General features: G+C 45.8%; 1 protein-coding gene across 5 annotated transcripts; it reads left to right on the forward strand.

Moving 5' to 3' along the window:
* Nucleotides 1-6,779: 6,779 nt before the first annotated feature.
* Nucleotides 6,780-10,296, forward strand: LOC129024364 (melanoma-associated antigen 6). 5 transcript variants are annotated; one of them, XM_054471362.2, is made up of 3 exons: nt 6,780-6,867; nt 8,665-8,730; nt 8,811-10,296. In XM_054471362.2, exon 3 carries the CDS (start codon nt 8,876-8,878, stop codon nt 9,809-9,811), a length of 936 nt encoding a protein of 311 aa, XP_054327337.1. In that variant the 5' UTR covers nt 6,780-6,867; nt 8,665-8,730; nt 8,811-8,875; the 3' UTR covers nt 9,812-10,296. The 5 variants fall into 5 exon arrangements, with proteins under 5 accessions (XP_054327337.1, XP_054327339.1, XP_054327340.1 ...); XM_054471364.2 differs by having other exon boundaries at nt 6,827-7,112; XM_054471365.2 differs by having other exon boundaries at nt 6,829-7,303.
* The last annotated feature ends 2,142 nt before the right edge of the window (nt 10,297-12,438 follow it).

Consider the following 12,438-nt stretch of genomic DNA (forward strand, 5'->3'; position numbering starts at 1 on the left):
ACAAATCTCATCTTGTAGCTCCCAATATTCCCACATGTTGTGGGAGGGACCCAGTGGTAGATAACTGAATCATGGAGTTGGGTCTTTCCCATACTGTTCTCGTGACAGTGAACAAGTCTCAGGAGATCTGATGGTTTTAAAAACAGCAGTTTCCCTGCACAAGCTCTCTCTCTGTCTGCCGCCATCCATGTAAGACGTGACTTGCTCCTCCTTGCCTTCCACCATGATCGTGAGGCCTACCCAGCCACGTGGAACTGCAAGTCCAACAAACATCCTTCTTTTGTAACATTCCCAGTCTCGGATATGCTTTATCGGCTGTGTGAAAAGGAATAAATACAGAGGGGTTCCCCTGCTTCATTCGGAGGTTTATAAACTAACAATAATCAGTATAGTGTGGAATTGCCCTAAATTTAGAAACACATAAAAAGAAGAGAATAAAGTCCAGGAATGGATCCACATGTATATGCATATATATAAAAGCCAAATATTGATAAAGATACAAATGAAGATTAGAGGAGAGAAATGATAGTGTATTCAACTGGGTCTAGAACAATTGGATATCTATATGCAAAACTGAATTTCAATCCGTAATTGCTTTCTGTCTATCTATCTATCTATCTATCTATCTATCTATCTGCCTACCTACGTATCTATCTATGTAAAAAGGGAGGGAGAGAAAGAAAGATAAAGGTTTCATAAGGAATTATCTCATGTGATTATGAGGTCTTGTATATCCCAAATCTGTGAGGCAGGCCAGCAGGCTAGAAACTCACACAACAGTTTTATGTTAGTCTTGTGGTAGAATTCCTTTTCCAGGAAACCTTGGTCTTTTCTCTTAACACCTTCAACTAACTGGATGAGGCCCATCCACATTATGGAGATTAAACTGCTTCCCTTAAAGTCAACTGATGGTAAATGTTAATCACAACTACAAAATACCTTCACAACAACATCTAGACTACTGTTTGACCACATGGCTGAGCACTATAGCCTAGACAAGTTGACACATAATACTAACCATTGCACATATCTTACGCCATACAAAAATGTAACTCAAAATGAACCACAGACTTAAATGTCAAAATTATGGGTTTTTTTTTTTTGTAGGAGAAAACAAAAAAAAATTGCGTTACCTGAGGTTATGCCTTAGTAAGCTCAGGCTGCCCTAACAAAATGCCGTGGACTGAGTAGCTGAAACAAAACAAATTTATTTTTTTTCACAGTTTTGAAGTATGGAAGTCCCAGATCAAGGACTGGCTGGGTTGGTTTCTGGTGATGGCCTTATTCCTGGCTTGTAGATAGCCCTTTCTCAATATATCCGTTCTTGGCCTTTTCTCTGTGCATGTGCAGAGAGAGAGAGAGAGAGAGAGAGAGAGAGAGCGCTAGTGCAGGCACACAAGTAATTTCTTCTGTCTCTTCTAACTTCTTATAGCCACACTAATCCTATGGGATCAAGGCCCCACCCTTATGACCTCTTTTAATATTAATTACTTCCTTAGAGGCCTCATCTCCAAATGCAGACACCCTGGGGCTGAGGGCTTCAAAATATGAATTTGGTGGAGGACATAAGCATTAGCAAAGAATGCACACATAGATTAATAAGACAGAATAGAGCTCAGAAATAGACCTGCACACTTATAGTCAGGTGATTCACAACAAAGGCAATAATGGTGAAAGTACAGTTTTTCCAGCAAAAGGTGCCTGAACAATTAGACATCTATAGGCAAATTATAATAACCTAGACACATCCTTGCATATTCCAGAAAAATTAACTCAAAATAAATCACAGACCTAATGCAAAATGCAAAAACTATACAACCCTCTATAAGAAAACATAAGAGAAAATTCACATAACTTTGAGTTCAGTGGTGAGTTTTTAAATTCAACACCAAAAGCATGATCAAGGAAAGAAAAATTTGCCAAGTAGATTTTATTAAAATAAACATCATGTGCTCTTCAAAGGACAATGTTAAGAGAATGAAAACAGAAGACACAGACTAGCAGAAAACATCTGTGGTACACATATGTGATAAAGAACATGTCTCTACAACATACACCAATTCTTAAAGTTCAGCGACAGAAAAAACATGAAAATAGTCAAAGATCTGAACACACGCTTCACAAAAGAAGATATACACATGGCAAATAAGCATAATAAAAGTACTGAGAATCCGTTCTCATTAGATAATTGTGTACTAAAATGAGATACCACTACACACCTATTAGAATGTCCAAAATCCATAAAAAAGCAAAACAAAGAAAATAAAACCAAGATCAATTGCCAGGGAAGACGTGGAGCAACAGAAACTCTCATTCATTGCTGGTGGAAATGCAACATGGCACAGCCACTTTGGAGGACAATTTGGCGTTTTCTTAAAAAACTGAACATAGACTTAGCATAAGATTCAGCAGTCATAATCAATTTACCCAACTGACGTGAAAACTTATGTCTACATAAAAATTTGCATATGATTGTATACAAAAGATTATTTCATAATCACCAAAAACAGAAGCATCCAAAATGTATTTCATTTGGTGAATGGAGATATATATATACACACACACTATGGTACAACCAGACAATGATACTACTACTCCTCAATGAAAAGGAATAAGTTCCAAGCCACACAAAGTTATACATGACTCTTCAGTTCATTATGCTAGGTGAAAGAAACCAGTCTAAAAAGGCTACATAGTATACGATTCTATTTATATGACATTCAGGAAAAGGCAAAATTATAAAGATGAAAAACCTATCAGTGGTAGCCAAGGGGGTTATCTGCCAGGGACAAGGGATTTACCAGGGCAGTCAAACTAGTATGGTAATACTGTAACGGTGGATGCATGCTTGCTTTCATCTGGATATTTGTGTTCCCACAAAATCCATCTGCTGAAATACCAAGGTGATGGTATTAGGTAGAAGGTGGGGTATTTGGAGAACGACTAGACATAAGAGCAGAGTCCTCATGAATGGGATTAGTGTTTTTATAAAATAGACCCCACAGAGATCCCTTGCCCCTTCTTCCATGCGAGGACATAGGGAAAAGGCAACTGTCTATGAACTAGGCAGCAGGTCTCCATCAGACGTGAAATCTGCCAGCACCTTGATCTTGGACCTCCCAACCTCCAGAATGTGAGAAATAAAGTTGTGTTGTTTATAAGCCACCCAGTCTACACTATTTTTGTTATGGAAGCCCAAAGGGACTAAGACAATGGCACGAGGCATTTGTCAAAACCCATAGATCTTTACAGCACAAAGAGTGAAGCTTAATGTATGTAAAGTCTAAAAGTAACTTAAGAAGTTGGAGAATCATGGGACAGAATGTAGAATGTTACACACACACACAAACCTAGCTGTATTATACATGTATGAAACCACCACAGTGAAGCAAGTGGGGGGGAAAGTTACCATATTTGGCTACTCCATCAAAGAAATATATGTTTTATAAAGTGTAAGTCGGCCAGATAAGCGTGTAAAACAGTTGAACATTTGATAATCATTTATATAATTTTTCAGATATGAAAACTATTGGGATTCTGCTTAATAAAACGTCCTTATCTTTTAAAAATGCATATTGAATTATTTAGAGACGAAATGGTATAATGCCTTAGATTTGCTCCACGTTATTCCAGAAGCTGATATGCAGATAGGCGAGTGTCTAACTGGAACCAGATTTGCTGTGTATTTAAAGTTGTTCATGCTGGGTATCTAGTATCCTGGGTTCATTACATTAGTTTCTATTATTCTGTATGTGCGAAGGCTTTCCCTAATAAAACTTTTTTTATGATAAATATGCCATTAAAAGTGAAATCCTAAATGAAACTGACCACTTTGTAGAAGTAAAATAAATCAGTAACCAAACTGATCCAAAAAGAAAAAGAAAACTTTAATTAAACTATAAAAACTGAAACTGTACAATATTCAAAGCTCAAGCCACCTTCAAACATTCCAAGTTAGGCAGTATTGGAGGCCAATTCTACCAAATGATCAGGGAAAACTAACCACCATCTTATCTCATCTCTTCTAGAACATACAAAATATTTACAACTGTTCAATTCGTTCTTCCAGACTAGCCCTCCTGGATTCAAAAACCAGATGAGGACCACATCCCAACCGTGATGGAAAAAAAAACACACATTAAGTAAGCTCCCTTACATAGCAGCAAATATCCTACGTAAATTACTAGCATATTAAATGAATAAACAGGCTCTGCCCAAGGAAATAACATATGCTTTAACATTAGGAAAAAAAAAAAAAACGGTTTCATTGTAATTCCTTACATACAAAATGGAGGAGAAAAAAATTTGATCGTGTCAACGGGTACAGAAAAAGCTTTTTATTATTGCGGCACTATTCACAATAGCAAAGACTTGGAACCAACCCAAATGTCCAACAATGATAGACCGGATTAAGAAAATGTGGCACATATACACCATGGAATACTATGCAGCCATAAAAAATGATGAGTTCATGTCCTTTGTAGGGACATGGATGAAATTGGAAATCATCATTCTCAGTAAACTATCACAAGAACAAAAAACTAAACACCGCATATTCTCACTCATAGGTGGGAACTGAACAATGAGAACACATGGACACAGGAAGGGGAACATCACACTCTGGGGACCGTTGTGGGGTGGTGGGAGGGGGGAGGGATAGCATTAGGAGATATACCTAATGCTAAATGACAAGTTAATGGGTGCAGCACACCAGCATGGCACATGTATACATATGTAACTAACCTGCACGTTGTGCACATGTACCCTAAAACTTAAAGTATAATAATGATAAAATAAAATTTTAAAAAAAAGAAATTTAATATGAGTTCATGGTTAAAAAAAAAAGTATTTAACCTATATGCAAAGAGAAATTGCATTTCCTAAAATCAACAGCAAACATACTTAAATGTGAAACGTTCGAATAATTATCATTCACGTCAGGAACGAGAAGTAGATGTAGGCTATTATCTCTACGTTTGAAATCAGGATTGAGACACAAAGAACTATAAGTACCCAAATGAGTAAGTGGTATGAATATTGGAAGAATATGTAATGTTTAGTGATAATACCATTATCGATTTTGAAAATTCAAAGGAAAAGGCATGTGGAATATTCAAGTGCATCGGCCTTCAGAACGAGGTGTGCAACAGATTACTACAGCAAAATCAAAATCTTCACCTCACGAAAGCAATAAATAACTACAACAATTAATAGACAATATGCCATTTGCAATAGCAACAAAATTCATGAATTGCCTGAAAAGAAGTCTAATAAAAATGTATAAGGTCTTTATAGAGACAACTCTCGAAGTATACTGACATATTCAGGTAAAAAAAGCTTGAAATACACAGAGGAGTATAACATATTCATTCATGGGGAACACAACAGTGTAAAAATGTAAACTCAGCTTAAATTATTTACAATTTAGTGCCTTACCTGTAGCCCCCGACATTACAACAAATTTGGGCTGCTGTGCTCTGCTTCCCAAATCAAACCTGGAAAATTACAGAATGGAAACAGTAAATAAAAAACCAGTATCAGCAACAAAATCTACGCAACAAAACAGAGAAAGCCCAGGGTGAGACTGAAGACTGTGTTGAGCTGGTACTTGTGTTTGACACTTGCAGTGTTGGTTGGAGGGGGTTAGCAGCAGGGATGTTGGGGAGGTGTGTAGCCTGCCTACACGGTAGATGACGGAATGGGTAGAATAAAAGTTTTAAATTTTCCACTTCACGTCATTGCACAATCTGAGGCAGCCCCTGAAAACACGATGCCAAGAGCCCTAGGTAATAGCAGGACACCAGGAAAATTGGGTTTGTTAAGGCAGTATGACTCCAGAGTTCCGCTATTAACAACCTGAAACCAACATAGTGGGAGAGGAATTACATTTAAAAAAAAAATTCTTTCAACAGAACGCAAAGACTGAAATAGGAGTAGAATAGGATATCAGAGTGAATCATGCATACTAAGGGTAGGTGTTAGTTCATAGAAATAAATATATATATATTGCTACCTACACATATACTTGGAAGATATGTAAACCCTGTTTCTTCGATTCAGAGAATAAATCATTTAGGACCAAAGGTTTGCCAAGTGTAGCTCTGGCTGGGGAGACGCCCCGGTGGAAGGTGTGCGTCTTCTCCCAGAGGCCACTACAACCGCGGGAGCTGCCGCGCAGGGAGCAGCTGGCCTGGGACCCGCAGGCATTCTCTACAAGGGGTGCAGCTGTGCAAATGCTCACAGGTGACAGAAACAGAGCATCTCCTGCCCATCACTTCATCCAACAGCCAGAGGTGAGGAAGAGGACCCTCCTGAGTGAGGACTGAGGGTCCACACCGCCCCGCCCCCCGCCCCCACACCATAGAGGGACCACAGAATCCAGCTCAGTCCCTCTTCTCAGCCCTGGTAAACGCAGGCAATGATGTCACCCAGACCACAGCCCTTCCCCCCAATGCCACTTCAGGGGGACTCAGAGTCAGAGACTTGGTCTGAGGGGAGCAGAAACAATCTGCAGAGGATGGCGGTCCAGGCTCAGCCAGGCATCAACTTCAGGACCCTGAGGGACGACCGAAGGCCCCTCCCACCCCCAACTCCCCCGACCCCACCAGGATCTACAGCCTCAGGATCCGCGTCCCAATCCTTACCCCTTGCCCCATCACCATCTTCATGCTTACCTCCACCCCCATCCAGATCCCCATCCAGGCAGAATCCAGTTCCACCCCTGCCCGGAACCCAGGGAAGTACCGTTGCCAGGATGTGACGCCACTGACTTGCGCATTGGAGGTCAGAAGACCGCGAGATTCTCGCCCTGAGCAACGGCCTGACGTCGGCGGAGGGGAGCCGGCCCAGGCTCGGTGAGGAGGCAAGGTGAGACGCTGAGGGAGGACTGAGGCGGGCCTCACCCCAGGCAGAGGGCCTCAAATAATGCAGTGCTGCCTCTGCTGCCGGGCCTGGACCACCCCGCAGGGGAAGACTTCTAGGCCGGGTCGCCACTACCTCACCCCGCCAACCCCCGCCGCTTTAGCCACAGGGAACTCTGGGGACAGAGCTTAATGTGGCCAGGGCAGGGCTGGTTAGAAGAGGTCAGGGCCCACGCTGTGCCAGGAATCAAGGTCAGGACCCCGAGAGGGAACTGAGGGCAGCCTTAACCACCACCCTCACCACCATTCCTGTCCCCCAACACCAACCCCACCCCCATCCCCCATTCCCCATTCCCACCCCCACCCCCACCCCTATCCTGGCAGAATCCGGGCTTTGCCCCTGGTATCAAATCACGGAAGCTCCGGGAATGGCGGCCAGGCACGTGAGTCCTGAGGTTCACATCTACGGCTGAGGGAAGGAAGGGGTTCGGTATCGCGAGTGTGGCCTTTGGGAAGCAGCGAAAGGGCCCAGGCCCTCCTGGAAGACAGTGGAGTCCTGAGGGGACCCAGCATGCCAGGACAGGGGGCCCACTGTACCCCTGTCTCAAACTGAGGCACCTTTTCATTCGGCTACGGGAATCCTAGGGATGCAGACCCACTTCAGCAGGGGGTTGGGGCCCAGCCCTGCGAGGAGTCATGGGGAGGAAGAAGAGGGAGGACTGAGGGGACCTTGGAGTCCAGATCAGTGGCAACCTTGGGCTGGGGGATGCTGGGCACCGTGGCCAAATGTGCTCCGTGCTCGTTGCGCCTTCCGGGTGACAAGAGAGTTGAGGGCTGTGGTCTGAAGAGTGGGACTTCAGGTCAGCAGAGGGAGGAATGCCGGGATCTGCAGGGCCCAAGGTGTACCCCCAAGGGGCCCCCATCTGGTGGACAGATGCAGTGGTCCTAGGATCTGCCAAGCATCCAGGTGAGGAGGCTGAGGGAGGATTGAGGGTACCCCTGGGACAGAATGCGGACTGGGGGCCCCATAAAAATCTGCCCTGCTCCTGCTCTTTGTTACCTCAGAGAGCCTGGGCAGGGCTGTCAGCTGAGGTCCCTCCATTATCCTAGGATCATTGATGTCAGGGAAGGGGAAGCCTTGGTCTGAGGGGGCTGCACTCAGGGCAGTAGAGGGAGGCTCTCAGACCCTGCTAGGAGTGGAGGTGAGGACCAAGCAGTGTCCTCACCCAGGGCACGTGGACTTCAATAAATTTGGATATCTCTCGTTGTCCTTCTCGGGAGGACCTGGGAATGTATGGCCAGATGTGGGTCCCCTCATGTTTTTCTGTGCCATATCGGGTATGTGAGTTCTTGACATGAGAGATTCTCAGGCCAGCAGAAGGGAGGGATTAGGCCCTATAAGGAGAAAGGTGAGGGCCCTGAGTGAGCACAGAGGGGACCCTCCACCCCAGTAGAGTGGGGACCTCACAGAGTCTGGCCAACCCTCCTGACAGTTCTGGGAATCCGTGGCTGCATTTGCTGTCTGCACATTGGGGGCCCGTGGATTCCTCTCCCAGGAATCAGGAGCTCCAGGAACAAGGCAGGGAGGACTTGGTCTGAGGCAGTGTCCTCAGGTCACAGAGCAGAGGGGGCTCAGATAGTGCCAACGGTAAAGGTTTGCCTTGGATTCAAACCAAGGGCCCCACCTGCCCCAGAACACATGGACTCCAGAGCGCCTGGCCTCACCCTCAATACTTTCAGTCCTGCAGCCTCAGCATGCGCTGGCCGGCTGTACCCTGAGGTGCCCTCTCACTTCCTCCTTCAGGTTCTGAGGGGACAGGGTGACGTGGAGGACCGGAGGCCCCCGGAGGAGCACTGAAGGAGAAGATCTGTAAGTAAGCCTTTGTTAGAGCCTCCAGGGTTCAGTTCAGTTCTCAGCTGAGGTCTCTCACACGCTCCCTCTCTCCCCAGGCCTGTGGGTCTCCATTGCCCAGCTCCTGCCCACACTCCCACCTGCTTCCCTGACCAGAGTCATCATGCCTCTTGAGCAGAGGAGTCAGCACTGCAAGCCTGAAGAAGGCCTTGAGGCCCGAGGAGAGGCCCTGGGCCTGGTGGGTGCGCAGGCTCCTGCTACTGAGGAGCAGGAGGCTGCCTCCTCCTCTTCTACTCTAGTTGAAGTCACCCCGGGGGAGGTGCCTGCTGCTGAGTCACCAGATCCTCCCCAGAGTCCTCAGGGAGCCTCCAGCCTCCCCACCACCACTCTCTGGAGCCAATCCTATGAGGACTCCAGCAACCAAGAAGAGGAGGGGCCAAGCACCTTCCCTGACCTGGAGTCGGGCTTCCAAGCAGCACTCAGTAGGAAAGTGGCCGAGTTGGTTCATTTTCTGCTCCTCAAGTATCGAGCCAGGGAGCCGGTCACAGAGGCAGAAATGCTGGGGAGTGTCATCGGAAATTGGAAGTACTTCTTTCCTGTGATCTTCAGCAAAGCTTCCGATTCCTTGCGGCTGGTCTTTGGCATCGAGCTGATGGAAGTGGACCCCATCGGCCACTTGTACATGTTTGCCACCTGCCTGGGCCTCTCCTACGATGGCCTGCTGGGTGACAATCAGATCATGCCCAAGGCAGGCCTCCTGATAATCGTCCTGGCCATAATCGCAATAGAGGGCGACTGTGCCCCTGAGGAGAAAATCTGGGAGGAGCTGAGTGTGTTAGAGGTGTTTGAGGGGAGGGAAGACAGTGTCTTCGGGGATCCCAAGAAGCTGCTCACCCAATATTTCGTGCAGGAAAACTACCTGGAGTACCGGCAGGTGCCCGGCAGTGATCCTGCATGCTACGAGTTCCTGTGGGGTCCAAGGGCCCTCGTTGAAACCAGCTATGTGAAAGTCCTGCACCATATGCTAAAGATCAGTGGAGGACCTCGCATTTCCTACCCAGCCCTGCATGAGTGGGCTTTGAGAGAGGGGGAAGAGTGAGTCTGAGCACGAGTTGCAGCCAGGGCCAGTGCACCTTCCGGGGCCCCATCCGTTAGTTTCCACTGCCTCGTGTGACATGAGGCCCATTCTTCACTCTCTGAAGTGAGCAGTCAGCATTCTTAGTAGTGGGTTTCTGTTCTATTGGATGACTTTGAGATTGATCTTTGTTTCCTGTTGGAATTGTTCAAATGTTCCTTTTAACGGATGGTTGAATGAGCTTCAGCATCCAGGTTTATGAATGACAGTAGTCACACATAGTGCTGTTGATGTAGTTTAGGAGTAAGAGTCTTGTTTTTTATTCAGATTGGGAAATCTATTCCATTTTGTGAATTGTGACATAATAATAGCAGTGGAAAAAGTATTTGCTTAAAATTGTGAGCGAATTAGCAATAACATACATGAGATAACTCAAGAAATCAAAAGATAGTTAATTCTTGCCGTGTACCTCAATCTATTCTGTAAAATTAAACAAATATGCAAACCTGGATTTCCTTGACTTCTTTGAGAATGCAAGTGAAATTAAATCTGAATAAATAATTCTTCCTGTTCACTGGCTCGTTTCTTTCCCATTCACTCAGCGTCTGCTCTGTGGGAGGCCCTGGGTTAGTAGTGGGGATGCTAAGGTAAGCCAGACTCACGCCTACCCATAGGGTTGTAGAGCCTAGGACCTGCAGTCATATAACTAAGGTGGTGAGGAGTCCTGTAAGATGTAGAGGAAATGTAAGAGAGGGGTGAGGGTGTGGGGCTCCGGGTGAGAGTTGTGGAGTGTCAGTGCCCTGAGCTGGGGCATTTTGGGCTTTGGGAAACTTCAGTTCCTTCTGAAGGGGCTGACTCTCAATGAAGCTGGGTGGGTCCAGAGCCAGATTCTCAGAGTGTGAGGGAAAAGCCTGGAATGGAAAGCAACTCTGAGCAGTTTCTTTCGAATGGGGGATGAACAGAGAGGAATCTCTACCTCAGGCAGGAATGGAAGGTGTCCTCTGCTTTTGTCCCACTGCTGTTGAACACAGCCCAAGATCTAGGTGATGGACACCCATCATCTGCAAGGGTTTCCTGAGCGATGAGGCTGAATTTCCCGGGAAGGGTGGCCCAGGAGCCACTGGCCAGGTGCTTTTCTGCCGGGCAGGGAGAGCCAGAGCTGACTCCATTAAAAAGGCATCCTAACTAGGTTATCTCAAGTGCAATTTGACCAATTGTAAGCACGGGCTAGATTTTGGATGGTAAGAAAATGGATGAAAATGGTGGTTTGGGTGGGAAAGCAGCTGGGAGAGAAAGAAGCAGTTGGTCTTTGACACAGATTGTAGGAGCTTTGAGCTGCACCTGGCTGGGCAGAACTCCTGCACACCCAAATTTTGAAGTGCATTCTCTGAGAGGAAATACTTAACTGAATTTTATGGAAGAAGCTTCCTTTTTGGGCTAATTATTCCATGTCCTATTGAGCTGTATATTCTCTGGTAAGTCCTGGAGAACAACGACAGCAACAACAAAATCCCAGAGTGTTAGGGCCTTGGGTTAAAAAATACTGGAAATAACAGCCATCCGCCATTTGTTAAACTCCTAATTTGTACCAGGCCCGGAGCCAGGTGCTTCACCTGCGTTGCATACACTCCAACTGTCCTACTAGACAGGCCTTATCACATCTGCTTACAGATGAAGAATCCAAGGCTCACAATGCAGACCCCTGTTGTGAATTCCTTTAGAGCCCGTGCTGTTCCCACTTCTCCCAGCCCGAGGCTGACCTCCTGACAGGTACTTCATCTTTCTTCTCAGCACTGCGCCATGTCTCTCAGGTGACAAAAAGAAGGACCTCGAGGCCAGCATAATGAAGCAGGCCTGGAGAATGCGACAATGAGAATCAAACACCATTTGGGGCTGGTGTGCGCTGGGTTCCCTGAGAGCTGACACTGGCAAGATGTGTTCACTTCTGTCCAGCCCCAGCACTTTCAGAACTACAGCACATTTCCCCGGGTCACTTCCATGTGTCCTGTCTGACTCCGGAACTTATAGGGCCTGCTGATCAGCTCCTCACTCGTCCCCACAGAACAGCCCAGAATCCCCTGCTCACCTCCTGACAGGGAGCATTCCTTCTCACAGTAGAAGTCCTCTGGCTGTGCCGTCTCTCACCCAGGAAGCCATATGATATCAACAATCCTTTTGATATAAAAATTCACATGGGGACAGTGACGTTTAGACACCTGGTTACCACTCTGGTTGTCTTCAACACACTCTCTAACTGTTTTCTGAAAGGGCTGAGTAGTCTGTTTCGCCGTATTATCTAAGGGTTCTTGTGTGATGTCACCCTGAAGTTAGAGGAATTTGGAACCACCTTGATACTTGAAATCGGACTTTCACAGGGCGTCCTTTTGGAATTCACCTCTGAATACATGCACAGATAAATGGTCAAAGAGCAAAAATTAGATGAGAAAAACCTTGGGAAATCCCAGTGGAACGAACATCTACTTACTGAGGCTGAATTCCTAAATTTCTGGAGTCCTCCAGGAGTTTAAAAACGATTCCTTGAAAACATGTCAACTCTAATGAAAGAGGAATAACTAAGCAGCCTTCTGTTTCTTGTCTGTTTACCTGCTCCACGGGAAAATACTGGCCTTTATTGTGCCTACAGGCATTCG

This window comes from Pongo pygmaeus, chromosome X (genome assembly GCF_028885625.2).
Source record: "Pongo pygmaeus isolate AG05252 chromosome X, NHGRI_mPonPyg2-v2.0_pri, whole genome shotgun sequence".
Taxonomy (NCBI): domain Eukaryota; kingdom Metazoa; phylum Chordata; class Mammalia; order Primates; family Hominidae; genus Pongo; species Pongo pygmaeus.